Source organism: Columba livia, chromosome 2 (genome assembly GCF_036013475.1).
Source record: "Columba livia isolate bColLiv1 breed racing homer chromosome 2, bColLiv1.pat.W.v2, whole genome shotgun sequence".
Taxonomy (NCBI): domain Eukaryota; kingdom Metazoa; phylum Chordata; class Aves; order Columbiformes; family Columbidae; genus Columba; species Columba livia.
Window position 1 is genome coordinate 22,136,845 of NC_088603.1, and position 19,062 is coordinate 22,155,906.

Below are 19,062 nucleotides of genomic sequence, written 5' to 3' on the forward strand. Positions count from 1 at the left end.
TTTTGAGTCATTTGTTTATTTACATTTGGCATAAAATACACTGTAAAAGTAAAAAAAACCCACACAAACAAAAACAAACAAACCAAACAAACAAACAAACAAACCCTTCAAAAATTATATGTGAACCTACTGTGTATTTTTAGGGTTTCTGAACCCAAAGAATATACAAGTAGAACAGTCTAACATGCAATGTTAACACCTTAGTCATGCCTGAACTCTGGAATGATGCTCAAAGGATTAAAATAGACTTGGACAGGGGGAGTTTGCTTAGAAACAGAAAATACTTTCTAAGGGTAATTTCATTAGGCTTTGAAAAAATGGCCTAAAATGTAAGAAATCTTGACTGGTATTGGAGATTTCCAGAATAAATTTCATATATTTTTTTCAGGTATGAATTAAATATACTTCATCCTGCCTATTCCTCCCTTTGGAGAATCCTTTGAGATCCCCATTCTATTATTTAAATGAGAAAAACAACTCCTATTCACAATACATTCAATCCTCTTATTGTAGTTGATCTTTCAATGCTTATGTTACAGAATTAAAACAGAAGAAAAACAATTTACACTTTCCTTTCTATCAGTTGTATACAGAGGAGGAAAATGTGTTAATTCAGGTACTAGGGGCAACATGAAGGGTTTCTGTGGGTACCTCAGTGGCATAAGGAAGATGCGGATGCACAGCACTGGAGCAGGCTGCCTGACCTGGTCCTGCTTTGAGCAGGGACCTGTGCCAGGTGAGCTTGGAGGTCCCATCCCACCCGCGTTATTCTGCCAGCCTGTGCTGGAGAGCAGGGGCGCCATTGTCAGGATACCTACAGATCTGGATATACTTTTTGAAGCGTGCTAAGGAGCTTTTTCTCACAGTTGCCTGTGGTGAGCGTGGTTCTTCTTGTGCCTAAATGTGACGCTGAACCCCTGCAGAGACCGGAAATGCCCAAGCGTTCATTTGCACAGTGTATGCATATGTTCAACAGTTCTTACGGTTACTACTGTTTGTGAGCAGATCTCTGGATCTTCTTTGCAAGATTGTTCCTGCTAGTACAGAAAGCACGAAGCATCCTATGCAAAATGAACTAGAATTTCCATAGGAGAAAATTGCTTTGCCTTAAAAATTCTTCTATTCCAGCGCTTTAATTCTTTTCAAAATCAGACACAAGATCAGCCTGTTTATTAAAGTGTTGCCTGCTCATTTTCTTCAATATTGGTCACAAGACAATTTGATTCCTGAGTTCCAAGGTCAGTACCACCACAGTATATGGCATTGTCAAAACTGGCTGTAATTGTTTGCCGATCACGTCTTTTCTTATAGAAGAAATAGAGTGTAAGGCCGGTTCCTGTTAGCAGAAGGAAGATCAGTATAACAATCATCCCGCCTAAATTATTTGAAGACGAAGTAGCAGCTTCATTTTTTGATGCTGTGAAAGACAAAACAGAACAGTTACTGCAAATGGCCAGAGACTGCTATTGCATACAACAAACACCTCCCTAAGTAAATCAAGTAGGTGAACTGTACGTTACTGAACAACCATAACAGCAGCTAAAATTTATGTATGTTCTGGATGGACAATGCAAAATTTGGCTCAGTCTCTTCTATATACCTCTCAAAAGGAATGTTATATTATACCACAGCATACCATTCATTGAGAAAAAAGAAAAATCAATAAGACATTCAGTTTGAGAGAAGAGCTCTCCTTTTAAACAGCTATTTTGAAGAAATCATCAGTGACCATTAAATGGATATTTAAATGAAACTTTTCTGGAAGCAATTTTACTTGTAAATAATAAATGCCTATAAATTTATTGAAATTTCTGTTTAATGTGCATGTAAGAAACCAACCTACCTTTGTTGACAGGTGAGTCATGGGTTGGCTCAGCTTCAATAACTTTAAAATTAAAAAGATATATATATTATACACAATTTGCAAGCAACCATTCAAAGATTAAATAAATACTGCACAAATAATATTTATTTTGCATTCCTAACAAATTTTAAATAAACATAGAATGGTTTGGATTTGAAGGGACCTTAAATATCACTTTGTTTCAATGCCCCTGCCATAGCCAGGGACACCTTCCACTAGACTGGGTTGCTCAAGCCTTGCCCACCCTGGCCCTGAACACTTCCAGGGATGGGGCATCCACAGCTTATTTGGGCAGCCTGTTCCAGTGTCCCACCACCCTCACAGTAAAGAATTTCTTCCAAGTATCTAATCTAAATCTACCCTCTTTCATCTTGAAACTGTTACCCCGCAACATATCACTACACTCCTTGATAAAGTCTCCTTCTCCATCTTTACTCTAGCCCCCTTATAGTATTAGAAGGCTGCTATAAGGTCTCAACAGAGCCTTCTTTTCTCCAGGCTACACACTGCCAACTCTCTCAGCCTGTCTTCATATGGGAGGTGCTCCAGTCCATAATCATCTTTGTGGTCCTGCTTTAGACCCACTCAAGCAGGTCTGTGTCTTTCTTATGCTGGGGGCCTCAGAGCTGAACGCAGTACATGGAGATGGAAAAGTTTATGAAAACATTTTCCCTGACAATTCAGGTTGAATACATCAAATATTCTTGTTAAAACTATTTTTAGGGAGTAAAAAACAAACAAACAAAACAAAACAAACAAAAAAAACCCCACAAACCTGTTTCACTACAAATTTCTTTGAACACTTTTTTTTGGTAGGGGAGACAGACAATCAAAGTTTTTACACTTTTTCAGTCTAACAATTCACACTGAAGAGGTCAATTTTTTACACTTGCCAAAGCGCAAAGCACATTTGATCTGTACTTAAGTGTATTCAGACAACTTCCTTTTCCTCCCTCCACTGCTGGGTGAGTATGATTTAATTAATTGCTTGCAGGACTGGCTGGCCAGGCCCTATAGAGCTCATGGATGACTTTATTGCCAGCCTCCCAACATGTTGGGATCCACAAGCAGGAGACTCAATTGGTTCCACATTTCATCTATTATATTTGTGTAGTGGATCCGTCTGATGATGGAAAATCTGGCCTGTTTGAAATCGTCTCCCAGATGATGTGTGCAAACACAGCTGAATCCATGTGTTTATGGTGGCTCACACTACTGCATATGTGCAGGTTTACATCCTTCATGCTCTATGCAACACTGCTGTGCATGCAAGAAGGACTCAGCCCAGCCTGTCACATATTCAGATTTCACATGGCTTGACATCCAAAAACCGCAGGGTCAAAAGTAATCATTAAAAATGAAATGTACTATGCTGATTGGTTGTCTTGACATGTCTCCCTATGCCTGTGTCAGCAGAGAAATTAATTGGGCCCTACTGCCCACCATCACTTGACACTTTCTGCTTGGCTGACAAGAAGACCCCAAAACACTTCACTGGTACCAACCCCACCAGCAGCACCTACCTTCCTTCTGCAGGAGCTCAGAGACTTTCAACTGCTGCTTCTCAGCTATCAGGAGAGTGTTTGCCTTTCCCCTCAGCACTAGTTTAGTAATCTATTTATCATCTACAGCCCTTCACACTCTAACCATGATGACTATGAGTTTTCTCCACACTTTCACCAGGTGATATGTTCTCCTCTACCCTACAGTACAGCAAATGCCAATGCTTTTAAAATGAGATGAGGAAATAGTGACTCGGGTTCTTCTCCAACATGATTTTTCATTGTTATTAACAGAAGTTACTCATTTTTAATGCAGATCCACATACACCAACATCAACACATAAAATGTTCCCAGTGCATGAGCAGTTTGGCTTGATGTATATTAACCACTACTTCTGAAATAACCCAGTGCACAGAAATTCCAAACTTACTTTTTGGTATTTTGCAAATAAAATTCTGGTCAACAGAGCAGTAATAGTTCCTCCAGGTTCCACTTGAGACATCCATGTCAACACAGTGTTCTTCAAATACTACTGTAGGCTCTCCTTTCTCCCAGTTGACAAATTCTACTGCACTTCTGTCTGTCCATATCCATTCCCCTAAAATTAAAAGTATTAACTGATGAGTGAAAGGAGAATCATTTATAGGCTACTAGGCACAACAGATATAGCATGTATTAATTGATTAAATTAGCATTATAGAGGGCTCATTTCTCACTCTTTTAAAAGCCAGAGATACTCAGATGGGAGCGTACCAAATGTAAATGTTCACAGACAAAGTTAACCTCAGTAGCCTTCAGGACCATGGCTGTCAGAGACATCAAGATGACATGCCCAGGCTGCCCAAGGGGTTTTAGCTGAAGCCTGTGCTCAGGGCACACCTGTGTCTGGGAGCCTTAGGAAAAGCAGAACACCTGTACAAGCCAAGCTCTGCAGTTCAAGGATCCAGATTGCTCAGGAGATTCTCTTTATGCATGCATCCAACATCAGTGAACAGCTGCTTTATTAAAGCTGGATTAATAAATTATTTTTGCAGACTGAATCAGCTGTCTTTAATAATAGTTCTCTTCTTATCTTCTGCTGAGGCCCATTAAGTAAGCAGAAATAACTGCCTTCTCTGCTCCTTCAGGGTGTACTTCTATGGCAGAGTATCGTGATATAACTTGCAACTGACTCCATGCTACCTCCTCCATTCCCTTGTTTGCAGCTGTGCTTCCCTGCTGTCTCTGCTCACATTGCAAGCAGCAATGTGGCAGTGTAGTGTGCCAGGTTAGGAACAAATCAGTGCTTTTGTGATATAAGTTTTGAGCTGGAACAGATGAACCTGACCCACCGTGCAACAGAGTGCCTGTGCCTTTGCTAGTGCTGAGAGCTGGGACTCAAGCAGCCATGGCCAATGCCACTCACTGCAGCCTGGTCCAGACTTGCTCGAGAACTATACCCTCAAAGTCTGTCATGAATAACAGGCTTCCAAATTACAGTGTTATAGGAAACCAAATCAAATTTGCATTAAAAAAAAAAAAGGCTGAAATATTTTTGGATTAAAATAAAACCACTGAAATTTATATTTAGAAATATTACTAGGCAGCTCATATGAGCTGCTATCCCCTGTACTGTTTAGAAATAAATTTCAATTTAAAGCTGTGTCAGCTTTTAATTATAAGACAAAATTTTTCTTGAAAGACTAATACTGGCTAAATATCAAGCAATATGAATTCAAAAAGTAACAGGAATCCTTTTAATCAACTACTGTAGTGTTAAGCTAGAACCTTTCACAGACTGAAATATACTCTAGCTACACTAAAGATAGAAAAAGCGTAGATCTCTTGGTGGTATTCTAGCAGAAAAGCTATTAAACATTTAACAGTTGATTGCTCTTTGACTATTTAATATTTAGTATATTAGTATTGAGTATGTTAGTGTTATTTAATATTCTTTATTTAGTGTTTATTTTCATCTCAGTATGCATTGTGAAATAATTACCATCAATATTTTTGAACAATCCTATCCAAAACTTTCTGAAGTCACTTGCAAGTGGAGATAAATAAAGTAAGAGAAAGTTCATTTCAGCTGAATCTTCTATGGAAACCAGGGAAGCACCTAAAAAATATAAATTAAATATTATATATAATTTTAGCAAGATTTTCCATTAGAAATGAATTATCTCAGTCAACAATTATGACATCTTTTGTGATCAGTCTTTTCATATAGTAGAAAATCTAGATAATAAATTCAAATTACCTGTAGCTTATAAATTATATACATACACAGACATCTATGCATTATTTCTGGGTTCTGGATTAAAAAAAACAAACACACAACCTGTAAAATATCCTAATTTAAAAAATGCACTTACCCATCTGAATGCACGCCATGGAAGCATCAGGCCAGCTCTCCTCAGAAGTGGTGTGAACATAGTAGCAATGACCACGGAAGGGAATCCAAGATCTACCACGCTTCGGTGCAGGACACTTTCCAGGAAGCTGTGGTGGTTCACTAGGGATCAACTCTAAAGAGGACACAAACAGGTTTCAGCAGGGTCTCAAAAGCCAAAGGAAACTGCACCCCATATCACACCTGAGAATCTGACAGTGATTCCAGTAAAAGGAATATCACATAGACTTAACTAATGATAAAAGATTGAACTAATCATGGTAAACTAGTAATAAACTGTAATGATTGGAGCTGGTTCTCTAATCTGATAAAGAAAGCTTACAACAGTCCTATTGCAATTGTCTTCCACAAAGCAATTTTTACTCAAAACTTGCAAAACAGAGTAAGGAATGAGTCAGTACACACAAAGGATGTCAATACCTCCACCACAAGCCAGTCACTTGTGTCCAGTTTGTAGCAAGGTTGATCAGAGAAGTTGTCTGTACCTGCCCTTGTACATGCATCCTAAACTATGTGAAAGTAGAATTAGTAACCTACTGCATCACTTGATTAAAGCCAAAGCAGAGCTTAAATGAATATAGTTTGCTGTAAAGTATGGTGATAAGATGATAAATTTCATACATGATTTAAAATTTGTTTGAAAATTAGGTGCAATATTTGAACTCTAAAGTATCTCAGTAGAAGTTTCCCTGGATCTTATACTTTCAATAAATACAAATTAATTGATTCAGCTGCTATGCTGATGGGAAGTTTCTTATTTCCCAATATTACAAAAGATACTTTTAAATGTAAAAATATATCATTAATATATTTATAGTTAGGCTAAAGTTAATCAGTTCTGCGGTTTCTTACAAATAAGGTTGTAGAAAATATGTATTGCTTGTGGCACAAAATATTGTAGTTGTCTTTATGATGTGCATGTGTGGACCTGCCTGTGAAATGCAATGTCTGAAAACCCATCAAGACAGACTGGATCTGAGAGTTCTTCCTTAACAAAAGCAGTATTTTATTACAAGGCATATACCATCCATCACAATCTTCGCATATGCAGAAAAGCTAAATTCAAATAAAGCCATGAATTTAAATTCCAGCCTACCTAATCACATTTCTTGCGTTCGCAACTTACCATCAGATTGTTTACAGAGAGAGAAAAATGTTTCGTTGCAAGATGCTGTCTTCCAAAAACCATCCAAATCTAAGTAGACACAGGCTGTGTTCTTATTTGGTTCTCCACTGGCCCAGTTATGATATCTGCTTCTCCTTCTGTCTGACCATATGTAATGGCCACGAGTCTAAAAGCAAATTACAATAAAGATGATGTCACATACTATTGAAAGAATTTGAAGATTGGACTTGCAGGTATGTAAAAGTTAGAAAACATCAGAATGACATCTTATCACACAAAATTAGTTCATCCTCTATCATGAATACATAACAGTATGGCCCAGTCTTCCACTCTCCACAGCAGTGAGAACAGTGGTCCTAAAGACGTTGATTTAGTAGGCAACCTGCATTATTCAGTTCAGACCATCTGTTGTGCACAGTAGATGGACAAAGGGTCTTGTAATAACAAACGTGAACATACAGTTGAAGATTGAGTCCACATATGCACAGAGATCAAATAAAGCTTGCAGAGAAACTATTGTTAGCATTCTTCTAGCACAGGCTTCTCTATATTTTTAGAAAGCAAAGTCAAAAAGCAGAAGTTCCGCTGGAGAGAGAAATACACTACTGAGGATGTTTGTCATGGGGCACACACCACAGACCTCTGCCATCCATGCTGACAGGGCTTGTGGTAGTTTTCTAGCTGTTGCAAGGACCAGTTTGTAGACATAAGTTGAGTATGTATTTTTTCAGTGGACTTCACCACTATTTTCAGACAATGACCAACATTAGTCACAGCCATGGCTCCTGTCATCCCGTCCTGCACAGCTGAGGCTCTTCTTCCTGTGATCTTTGGAGGCTGGCTCCCATGCAGCTCTTTGTGCCAGTTCCTTTCCAGTCCTTTTTCCTTTGAAGTCCTTGGCTGTGTTTCATCCCAGATTCCTGTCTAATCCTGGTTTCCCAGTGCCGGTTCTCACCAAAGTGCAGCTCCAGTTCCTCTCATCTCAGCACCTGTACCCGCTCTCAGTCCCATATCCCACCAAGCTCCAGCTCTACCTCTCTTCTCTCGTTTTTCTCACAACTCTGGTTCCACAAATATCCAGCTGCATCCTCTCTTTTGTGTGTTCTTTTTACATGCCTCTAATAGGTGTTTCCCCTATCAGACCTTTCTGCTCTTCGCTGACTGAGCCTGTTTTTCACAAGGCACTGGTTTCAGCTCCAAACACCAGTCTAGGGTGTCCCCATCACCACAGGCCTGTTCCTGCCTCTACACTGCCCATTGCCATTTCCCCTATTGCCCAGCACAAGCTTTTGTAGTGCTAGTCTGTATACTGAAACAAGGTTTAAAATAACGTCACAAAGAAAGAACAGTTTTAACTCAAGTTGTTTCTGTGGTGCGCTCCACAATGTGTCCAGAAACAGCAGTGCTCCCCCACATCAACCTGTGGTAGACCTCGGCGTAGGAAGTGGAAACTCCATAGACACTTTTACTGCTGAAACCACTGCAGCTTCAACCTTGGTTTCCTCTGAGATGTGGCTGTGGCAGTTGTTACTTGTATCATGGCCAAACATTTAGATGTGTGAATCCCCTGAAGTAGAGGGAAGCCAGGTACCTCAGTAAGATTTTGATGCCTGCCACACATTCACAGATCTGACTGACAGCGCTCACATGGGAGCAAATAGTGACTACGACAGTGGATCCTGTCAACCTCTGAGCAAAAAACATGGCTGATCTAGGGTAGCGGTAGGGTTGTCAAAAGCATTTGATGGACTCACTGTGTTGCTGTTAAGACCAATCCATACAGGCTCTCCATGCTTTAATATTTGTAACCACAGGTAAGATTCAGCATAAGGATCCAAAATGCTGGCAAGTTCTGCAAGCTGGTCTCTGCAGTTCTTCTGTGCTTCTTCCCAGGTCATTTTGTAGTTGAAGACTGCATAGCGGTCATCACCATAACTGTTAAAGCCAAGCATTGGAACTATTGGTTGGGAGATTTGCAGTTTAGGGTCTGTAACAAACAAACAAACAAACAAAAAGTCAAATGCTTTATATTGGCTAAACATGTAGCGCTGAGAGAAGATCTAGTGTACTAGAGTAGCCAAGTAATTAAGAGAGGCTGGAATATAAATTGTGTCCCAACTATCACTGCTTTGATGAAAGCCATTTTTTCATCTTCTGTGACAAAATTTTCTAATTTTTGTCAGAATGATCTTTAAGCATAAATAACTCCACCACCTCTAGGAACACACTCCACAAGCTCTACCCCTTCCCAAAGCACACTGAAACTGTGTAGGGCATTGAAGGGAACAATCCCCCCACTTTTTCCATCATATTTTAGCATTTGTTGCCTTTCTGAGAAGGAACAGGCTGCGGTAAGCACATCATGAGCAAGCAGAGGGATATAACAGCTCATGGTGGCATTGCCTGAATAAAAACTGTAAAGGAAATCAAGCAGGGCAGTTTTTCAAAATAAAGAAGTTGCAGAGCTTTAAAGTATAACAGAAGAATTTCTATTTTGAATAATTTACCCATATAAAGACAAAGTATTGTTCTCTCTCTTTCCTACCTGATCAACAAAAATAATAAAACACATGATGAACCATTGATATATTTTTTTAAAATTTACTGGTCTAGTTCTTAAAATAAGTAAGGTTAAAAGTTTGTATCCAAAATACAAAATGTGTCATCATTTTTTACAAAATGGCTTGTAGCGCATGTGATACTGTCTGATTATTTTCAGTTAAAATAGGGTTGAATACAGGAAAGTTACTTTTAACACCACTTTGACATAAGCACAATAAATCAACTGTACTAGAAAGTGGTGAAAACTCACCAGAATTTTTCTGGCATATGTAACTTTTACTTGTTTTACATTCTTCTTCTTTCCATTTTCCAGCCTGTTCAATAGGGTTCTTTATCATGAAGACACAGTCATCCTGCAGGGAAAATGAGATTAACAAGGGAAAGACGTGGATAGATAGGAAACATTCCTACTCCTTCTGGGTACACAGACTGAAGTACCACACACAGGCACACACAGATTAATAATATGAAGGTCATATGTGTGAACTCATACAAGCAATGGTCAAGAGCAGTAATATGACAATAAGCATTTACAACTCATCCCTAGGAAAGTTTGTGCTTGGATGATGGAGGGAATTGCACAGCACAGAGTCAGGAGCAAGTGTCTGGGAGTACTTGTGTGTATACATACAATCTCTGTGCATACGTGTGTCTGTATGTATGTGCAGGTAGACATGTGTGTGCTGGGTCTGGGCCACAGGACATTTCAGCTCTCTTGCCATTTTCCTGGAGGTTATGGGGAAACTCTCCTCAGCACTGAAGGTTGCCTGGAGAGTTCAAATCTTCCTAATACAGCTAGGCACTAGGAACCAAAGTTGTCACCAGGGTGCAGTAATACAGAGATAGCGATCAGAAAAAAACCTTTTGTGGGAGACAGCTCCCGAGACTTTCCACTGCAATCTGGGCTCTTTACCTTCCTCCTTTTCCTCCCACAGCATAAGAAGCTGCTGCTTGGCTTTCTGCAGCAGGAGTCAACGGCTCTCCCTACCCCATATCAGCATAACCTCATGCTACTGCCAAATCCCCTCAGGGGCATTAGCCCAGGTCTTGGCTGCAAGTGAAGGAAGGTGTATGTGGAGCAGCTTGTGGAGGGCAATGGGCTCAGCCTCCTACAGAAAGTGTATGCATGTGTGAGATAGGGAAGTCCTGGACATCCCAAAGCCCAGCTCTAGCCTGGATGGATGTTGGACCTCACAGAACTTTGTTATATTTTAGCTGAACTCAAAGCAGCTCTGTTATGAACAAGAGAGGAACTTTGTACAGCTAGGACAGAAGTACAGAAAAAGTACTAGTCAGCAGTATTCTACGTTAGCCATTTTACAATTATTGAATAACACTCAGTTTTGTCTTGCAATTAAACACAAAGTGGCACAGCAGTGCTGAAAGTTTCAAAGCATGCAGAAGAGATCTTTCAGAAGGCAGATTAGAGAGAGAAGACAAAAACAAGAAAGGAAAACCCAGTCTCGTTCTTTTGATGATTTTGTTCAATTCACTTATCTTAATAAGCTCAGTTTCAAGTGATGTAAATACATGCAGTTATTTGAGTATTTTCATCAAGTCTAAATAACATCAGCTGTATCCCAAAATTACACAGTTAATGCTATTCTACGGTTTATATGAATCTTCTGATCAGTCATGGTAAAGTGAGGGAAATTACTCACTTGTCTGAGTTTCACATAATGCTTCCAAACCTTTGTCTGGATTCATATAGAATCATGTCAGAACACAAATGTTGAAAAAAATGTGTGAAGGTAGATCTCCCACATGATTACTCTGCTTTTAAAAGCAACAAGATTGCTAAAAATCTTCATAAATTAAACTTTACAGGTAATACAGTTGTAGCTACATACATTTTATTCATCTAACAAAGTTCAAATGTTTAAGTGATAAGCATAAATTAATGTTTACCTTACTGTAATAACTGCGGGAACCTTTTGCCCAATTTGTGTAGTAAACTGGGCTTCCATCTGTCCATAAGTATGTGTGCTCCGAATTTATGTCATTCAGACCAATCCAGGCATCAGTTGCAGCATTTTTTAAGAGGGACATGAGGAAAGCTGAATTAAAAAAACAAAGAAACAAACAAATTGTACAAGGAGGGAAACTGTGCAGACTCTATAGTGCCTGGAACCAAGATGGTGAGGTTTTGTTTTCTCTATTTTAATAAGGTTGTAATCTTATGGTAAAAATAGAAAGAATGGAAAGTTATCTGATGTTAAAGTCAGAAAAAGTATTTACAAACTCAAAGTGGGCACATTTTTCTACATAAAATTGTTTTCAACCTCTTCTAAGGAATTTGTGTTTGCTCTATTCTGTGTTGTTGAACATCTGAGGAAGCAAAGAAAATGTTTTAATGGGATGACAGGAATTAACGTGAGTACTCTACACCTTGGCAATGTGTCTACAGAGCGTGCGCTGCTGTTTTTTCTTTGTTAACTTCTTTGTGAACCAGACTTAATAGCTTGGTTTCTAAACAGATATAACACAAATAAACTACCCAATTACCAAGTATGTATGTACTGAGACACCAGCTTGTTAGAATGCCAGATGCTGTTTTCCTTGGCTTCTGCCTAGGGTGACTTTCCACTAACAAACTGTCCTTCCTCTGCTGTAGAGAAAAGTATAAACCACAAGCACTGATGGAGTGAGTTAGGAGATGGCCCATGTGCAGCCCTCAGATGACCTGAAGTTTTGCATTTCCTGAGCAAGCACGTCTTCTCACAACAACAACAGCCACCAAACCAAACAAAACAAAAACCGTGTAACATCCCCAGCAGAAAGGCAGGAGGCTGAGGTCCAGCAGATTAAGGGGTTAAGAGGATCAAGGGGAAATTGGTACTCCACTGTTGGGGTCTGCTGAGGACGTGTTCTTCACCGACACCCACAGCACTTTGCTCAGCAACCAGGTGCACAGTGATTTGTTTTGGATATTACTCCCTTTGTATGCTATTTTTACTTGTATACCTACAAAAATTGAAATATGGACATTTTATTATATGACAGGTCCCTAATACAAAATCTTAGCGTTTGAACAGTATTAGTTCCTTTGTAGGTCCTGTATTAGATCCAAAGCTATGATTTTAAAAGATAATCAACACACTAAAAACCTATGCAAGCATCTTTCCAGAGGTGCAATTTCTCATTTAACATAACTTGATATTAATATGGCATAAATAATAGCATATATTGCAGAGGCTATAACATCTGTTTTGATCTGTTTATCAGGAATTACTTGACATCTCATCCAGTGTCAAAACATTGGTGCTTTATACCTTGCATTTCCTTTCTTGATATAGTAGCCAGGTTTCCTTCAAAATTAATGCAGTTGTTCCGTGCAGCGTGCCATGTCAATGTATCATTTTCATCAAGACCAAATAGTTTGAAACACTGAAAAACAGAAGTATGCCAAATTGGTAAGTAGGTAGTGTTTTATTTTCCAGTGAAAACATCTCTGTAACAAAAAAAAGATAAACTGGATATTTTAAATGAAAAGTGAGATTAGCTGAATTAACAGTTCTCTCTAGCTTGTCTTTAGGTCTTAATGAATTTATACTAGAAAACTAGTATAAATCTCAATATTTTAGCATACACTTAGAAGAAGGAATATGTCAGTCTAATAATTTCAGTAGAAATTACATTAAAGCTTCTGAGCACACGTCTGAGGTGTGACTTTGTGGGAGGAATGCCTAAGAAACCTCAGAAAACAAAGGTAGACATGTTATTGAAGCAAAACAGCTTCTCTTGCCTTGTTTGTTGTACCAGGTTTGGTTTTCACAGGATAATTCCAGAAAAAGAATGATTCTGACATTACAAAGAAAAACATGAATTTATCATTTCTTGTAATATGATCCATGATGTAATATGATCCATTAGCTACCAAGATGTCATTAGATAGCTTTGTCAGAGTCTAGCAACTGAAGTGTGGTAACTGAAGCATGCAACTGAGAAGTTAATTAAGCAATTTGGGGGAAAAGTTGGGCAAAAGGGAGCTAGCTCCATGATGCTCAGCAGTGGACTTGGAGAGAAGTCAAGGAAGGAGCCTGTGGAAGCTACTCTTCCAGGAAGTAAGGAAGAGAGAGACATTTTAGCTTGAGAGAGCACCATGAAAGGGAACCAGCTCTGATTTTGTGACTTTTTTCCTCAGGTCTAAGAGAGGAAAGAAAAGAGGAGCTCTGCCAAACTGAAGTTGTATTTTGGCTTAGCCAAAAGGAAGAGAGACAAAGCCAGACAAGCCAGTATAATCAAGAATTATCTTCATTGCTAGGTGTATTCTCAACAGTGAATATTCTTGTTTAATAGCTTTTATAGCTCTGTTGATGACAATCTATGGGTTTTAAATGCATGCACTCTCTTAACCTGAACTTTTGTCTTTTGAGAAGGATGAGAGTGATCTTACGTAATAAAGTGTAGTGAAGCTTATTACTAGATTATTTTGAAACCTTAACAGGTGTTTGGTTGTAGAAAAAACTGATAAATTTTCTCAAAGGAAGGTGCCTTTGTGGTGTAAGAGCCAGTGCATAGTAGGCACGGGACAAAGAAGTGTCCAGGAAACCTGTGACAGCCAGATAAGCTCAGCACAGTAAACAAGAACATACAACAGCTCCACACAAGGAAAGTTGCTCAGCCATCTTTGGCAGTAAAAATAGAAGATTAAGCTTTCTTCTTGTATGGTTCATGACCTCCCTCATAACTGCTATGATCCCAATAGAGGCTATAATTTCTATTTCAGGAATTGTATTTTTAGAGTCTTTCACTATATACAGTGAGAACATATTTATGATAACTAAAAACTGCTACAACTGAAAAACAGAATCAAATATGCTTTTTAAATTCTGCTCTATTTAAAATGCAATACACTCAAATGTCATACTGCACCTTGTTATCAAAGAGAAGCCAGTCTTCTGGACACCCACCCTGCGGTGGTGGTGAAGTAGGAGCAGCAGTTGGACGAACGGTACTGTTAAGCCTTTCACAGATGAATAACTCTACACTGCCACAATTGAGATCATTCCATGTACCTGAAAGCAAGTTAGAATAAAAGAAAAACAAAATGCAACTAAGACTGGGGTAAAAATTGTCCTTTCCTAAAGCAAATATATCACAGCAAGTAGAACTGATTGCAGTATTTGTATTTCACTCTCCCAGAAATAATGAGTAAATTTTATACATGTTCCTGAGAACTTGGTCCTTGTTACATTACTACCTGAGCTTCTCATATTCTTATAGTCCTCTGGGTTTCTTTTCTCCCTAAAGGAGTGTGATGTAAGAATATAACATTAACATCATCATCCCCATTTTGCAGATCAGGAATGAATAAGAAGATGGCATTTATTTCATTAGCTGCAGACAGTTACAAGGTAATTATCTAGAGCAGAACTAACCACCTCCTATATTTAATAGACAGATTGTCATTATAATTCGGTGAAGTTAAGGACATAATTCATCTTACCTTAGAAAAAAGATCTCCAAAACAGGACATAAAATTTACTCCCCAAAAGTGTTCACGTCTATTGACCTCTAACAGAGCCTAGGAAGATTACCTTAGCTATGGATTTGAGACTAGAAATGTTTAAAAGTTGAAGAGATCAACTGCTCCAAAGAAGACTAAGTGCTTGGCTAGTATAAGCACAATTACTTCAAACTCTCTGTATTAAAGGAAATTTGTAGTTATTTTAATTAAAATAGAATATAATATTGTTTCATAATAATCAAAGCCATACCCAAGCCATAGATTTTTAGGAACTGCACAAATTAAAATAGGCAGCTGATGTCCTCAAGAGGTAGTCATAAAATGGACAGAGGTTAGAGGAAAAACAATACCGACTCTATCTGCAAATGGTCTGATGCTTAAATTATTTGTTCATGATGAAATTTTCTGGCAAAGCTACACATCAAATTGCAGATGTAATCCAATGTATTAGCTATGTTGAGCTGAATTTTTTAAAAATGCATAAATGAAAGATGACAACATGATTTATTTTCCTATGCTTTTTAAACACTCTGTCAAACACCAGCTTGCTCATAATAACTTCCCCAGCCTCACACATACAGACCTGCCAAGCCTACACCACCCTGCAGACCGAATGTTGTTACAGCACCCACCTGTTTGGGTATACATGACCACACAGTTTTCGTCATTATTTGCAAAATTGGGTTCATTTGGAGCCCAGGCAACGTAGTTCACCGGTGTCCCATCCATCCATCTGAAAGAAGCCATTTAGGGGCCATAATAATTCTTCATAAAGGACAGATTAGAGCTTTGTACTTTAAGTTTCCTATATCCTAGCTTACAAACATATATTGTTCTCTTGTAAAAGAAAAACATGACCTTCCACTTGGAATTAGTAAAAAATATCTTTATGTAAACTGCCTACTCTGCTGGCCTCGACCAAGTCTGAACTAATAGCCTCAACCGGTGGTCCCAGATCTCTGAGCTCTGCTAGCCTGCAGGAAACACCCCAGTGCAGCACTGGACCGGTGTTTCAGAGAAACACAAACCTGAGCCTCGTTTAGTAATTTCCTGGGTCCAAAAGCAATAATATAAGATCTTGTAGGGTAAGAGAGAGCCCTGAACCACATACTATGGAGCACTGGGAACCATCTTGTTAAACAAAGCAAATCTTTAATATCATACAGCTATCGCTTTCAGTCATGTAACAATAATGTCCTAGTTTGGTAATTCGCAAATTTATTCTCAAAAAATAGACAAGAAAAAAGTTAAAAAGCCTCAGTGTACTGGAAAGAGAGTTAGGTGGAGAATCTGCCAAGATCTAGAGCCTTCAGACATCAGCTCCAGGGCAGTTTAGTGTTTTCCAGTTTTGGAGACTAAGCAACTGTATGTGTGTGTTTGCAAGAACACTGCAAATAAGGCATTCAGCAAAACTTCTCGTTGCTCCCACTTGCAAATCTTCCTCAGCCAAATAGGAAAAAGCAATACATAATAAACTGGGAGGAATGATATAAAGACAAATAGTGGCACCATCATCCAACAGGGAGGAGACTGAAACTAGTGAGGGAGCAAGGGAGAACTGAACAAACAACAGCGTTTTCTGAGCAGTGGATGTGATGTAGAAGGCAGAAGTTCCAGGAGAGGAGACTATCCAGTGTCTCTGGCTGGTGGACAAGAAACAGATCCTCAAAGAACAGAACAGCTGAAATGAAGTGGCTGAGACTCATTTGATCAAGCTTCAAATCCCAGGAGAAGAGAGAAAAATTGTGCCACAGGAGAAACGTGTCTGGAACTTATATAAGGCTCCACAGGGAGGGGTTGGGATATTCCCAGGGCACTTCACTCCTAAATACATTTGTAGAAGAGTAAAGACTCCATGTAGCCTGAAACTGTCCTGCCCTGGGCTCTGACAGTACAACCATCTGGGAATTACCTTCCAGACAAGGGTTCTCCTGTAGTGATATTTAACCTCTATAAACCACTGTGATGCCCGACTGCAGGTTTGAAGGGTTCTTTTTCTTTGATAATTTGAGTATTTGATAATGTCTGCAAGTGTCATCTGAAACATCCCAGAGACCTCCAACTATTTTTATCTTTCATCTAACAAGGAAAAGGGGATGACTCTGCAATGACTGTGAGTGAACATCTCAGCCTCACAACAAAAAAGCGAAGCATAGGATGAAAAGAAATGGAAATGAATAGTGAAAATAGCACAGGATAAATGCTCCCCTGAGGATCAGGATCATATTTTAAAACTTTATGTCAAGCTATGGCTCTAGACGTGTTTTGTCAGTCATTGAACTTCAACAGTTTCCTACAGCCAGCCATGCCAAATATTCACATTATAAGTCTGACAAATTTAATCTTTTTTACTTACCGGAATGTCTTATCAAGGCTCACACTTAAGCCAATGTAAAAGCAATTCCCCCAGTCTTTATAGAAAACCTAAAACACAAAAAATAAGAATTTTAATGAGATGTAAGAAAACAGATTTCAAATTAAATTAACAAGCTCTTAAAAACCACTCTGGTTTCAGTTGTACAATTTCATAGTATGAAATGTGCAGGGCGTTGTTGGGGATATGTGTCTGAACTTAAAAATGCAAAATTTTCCTCCAATTTCCAGTATTTAATTTAGAAGAAGGAAAAAAAAAGAAAAAGCAGAATGGAATGAAAAAGAAATTGAGAACAGGTATGTTAAGAAGATAAGAATGACCTCTTAAGCAAGCTATAAAACAAAGTAATATTTTTAATAATATTAAGAAAGCATAGTAAGAATTTACCAAAAGGTTACAAGTATTCATGAAAAAAAGCTGACAATTTGTCTACACGTAGCAATTTATCAAAATAATGATTATGGTAAAATTCCTGACCAGATAAGCCCGTGAAATGTGACACTGTGGGTTTTTTTTTATGATGGGGACCACTTTCTAATATTTCACAAACCAGCTGAAAAAGGTGCCTCAGTGTCGGAGAGAACAGTGCATTTTTCAAATAAAACATGTTTCTTACATATTTCCAAAGAAAATTTTTTTCACTTTCACTTTCAATGACAGCAAGATCACCACCGTTCTTCTTGCAAAAGTTCCTGGCTTTTTCCACAGGCATGCGTTCCTTGCTGAAGTAGTATTCCGTTTGATTATATATTATCCAGTCATCTTCACTAACATTATATTGGGCATCTGCAAGGTAAAACATTAAGCAGTCTGTAATAGAAATTAACATCATGTGTTAATTTGTTTGTTATTGGAGGTACAAGACTTACGGAATGTGGAAGCAGGCTCTGGTTTCAGTGGTGTTCCTGCAATGTAAATAAATATCTGAGTATATTGCATTTCTCAGACATGTCTCAATTTCCTGTATTTATACAGTTGTTGGCATTTTAATTCCAAGTAACAAACTTAATCTTAAGGGTTACTCAGTATGGTTATTTTTTGTCACAGAATTTCTCAGAATATATGACAAAAAAGAAGGTGTTACACTCAGCAAAATACCATCTTATAGCTAATCAGAAGTTAAGCTTAGAGAAGCTGTGCCCAATTGTTGGCTGTTCTATTTCACTTCCTCAATATGCTGCATATACATCGCAAACTCACATGTGTATCTCATCGATTAATTCATAGTTTACAACTGGTTTTATTTAAATTAAAATGTATTAAGCATTTCATTGTACTTGATGGTACAGCTGGCTCCACTGCACACAGACAGTGTGATCCAACCTAAAAAGGATGTTCTTATCTGCTTCTAAAAGTTACTTAAGGAAGAAAGTTATCTTACCTTTTTTAATTTGGCAAACATATTCCTGCATATGGTCACAAAATAAATCGTTCCAGTTCATACTAGTGTAGCCATTAAACACGCCGCATTTTTCATTTCCATCATAATTGTTTGGTTCTCCACTTGCCCATTTTTCAAAATTTACCTATTATGGAAACACAACTTTGTTACTATTTTCCTTTTACAATGAAATAATTGTCTTATACCATCCTGTTAAAGAATGTACTACATTTGATTTCATGGTCTGTCTTGTGCTTTGACCCCAGACCTTGTAAGGAGAAGAACATGACCCTTGAATTTCATAAATGTTTCATCTGTGTATTTATAAGCCATGTTAGTAAGCCAAGAAGTTGCTGCACTTTTTGGTACCAGGAGAGATGAATTTCTCCT

At 38.4% G+C, this 19,062-nt stretch overlaps 1 protein-coding gene across 1 annotated transcript in view; it reads right to left on the minus strand.

Annotated features, from left to right (window-relative positions):
- The window catches only part of LOC102087168 (macrophage mannose receptor 1), a 32,087-nt gene continuing 13,025 nt past the window's right edge, over positions 1-19,062 (minus strand). The window contains exons 15-30 of the mRNA XM_065050888.1: positions 18,673-18,817; positions 18,161-18,196; positions 17,908-18,077; positions 17,274-17,341; positions 15,550-15,650; positions 14,323-14,465; positions 12,720-12,834; positions 11,356-11,504; positions 9,698-9,800; positions 8,640-8,872; positions 6,886-7,051; positions 5,722-5,874; positions 5,349-5,465; positions 3,798-3,965; positions 1,844-1,885; positions 1-1,417 (exon numbers count right to left, since the gene is read on the minus strand). Of these exons, the coding sequence (XP_064906960.1) occupies positions 1,173-1,417; positions 1,844-1,885; positions 3,798-3,965; positions 5,349-5,465; positions 5,722-5,874; positions 6,886-7,051; positions 8,640-8,872; positions 9,698-9,800; positions 11,356-11,504; positions 12,720-12,834; positions 14,323-14,465; positions 15,550-15,650; positions 17,274-17,341; positions 17,908-18,077; positions 18,161-18,196; positions 18,673-18,817 (2,154 nt within the window). The 3' untranslated portion in view covers positions 1-1,172. The remainder of the gene's footprint in view (positions 1,418-1,843; positions 1,886-3,797; positions 3,966-5,348; positions 5,466-5,721; positions 5,875-6,885; positions 7,052-8,639; positions 8,873-9,697; positions 9,801-11,355; positions 11,505-12,719; positions 12,835-14,322; positions 14,466-15,549; positions 15,651-17,273; positions 17,342-17,907; positions 18,078-18,160; positions 18,197-18,672; positions 18,818-19,062) is intronic.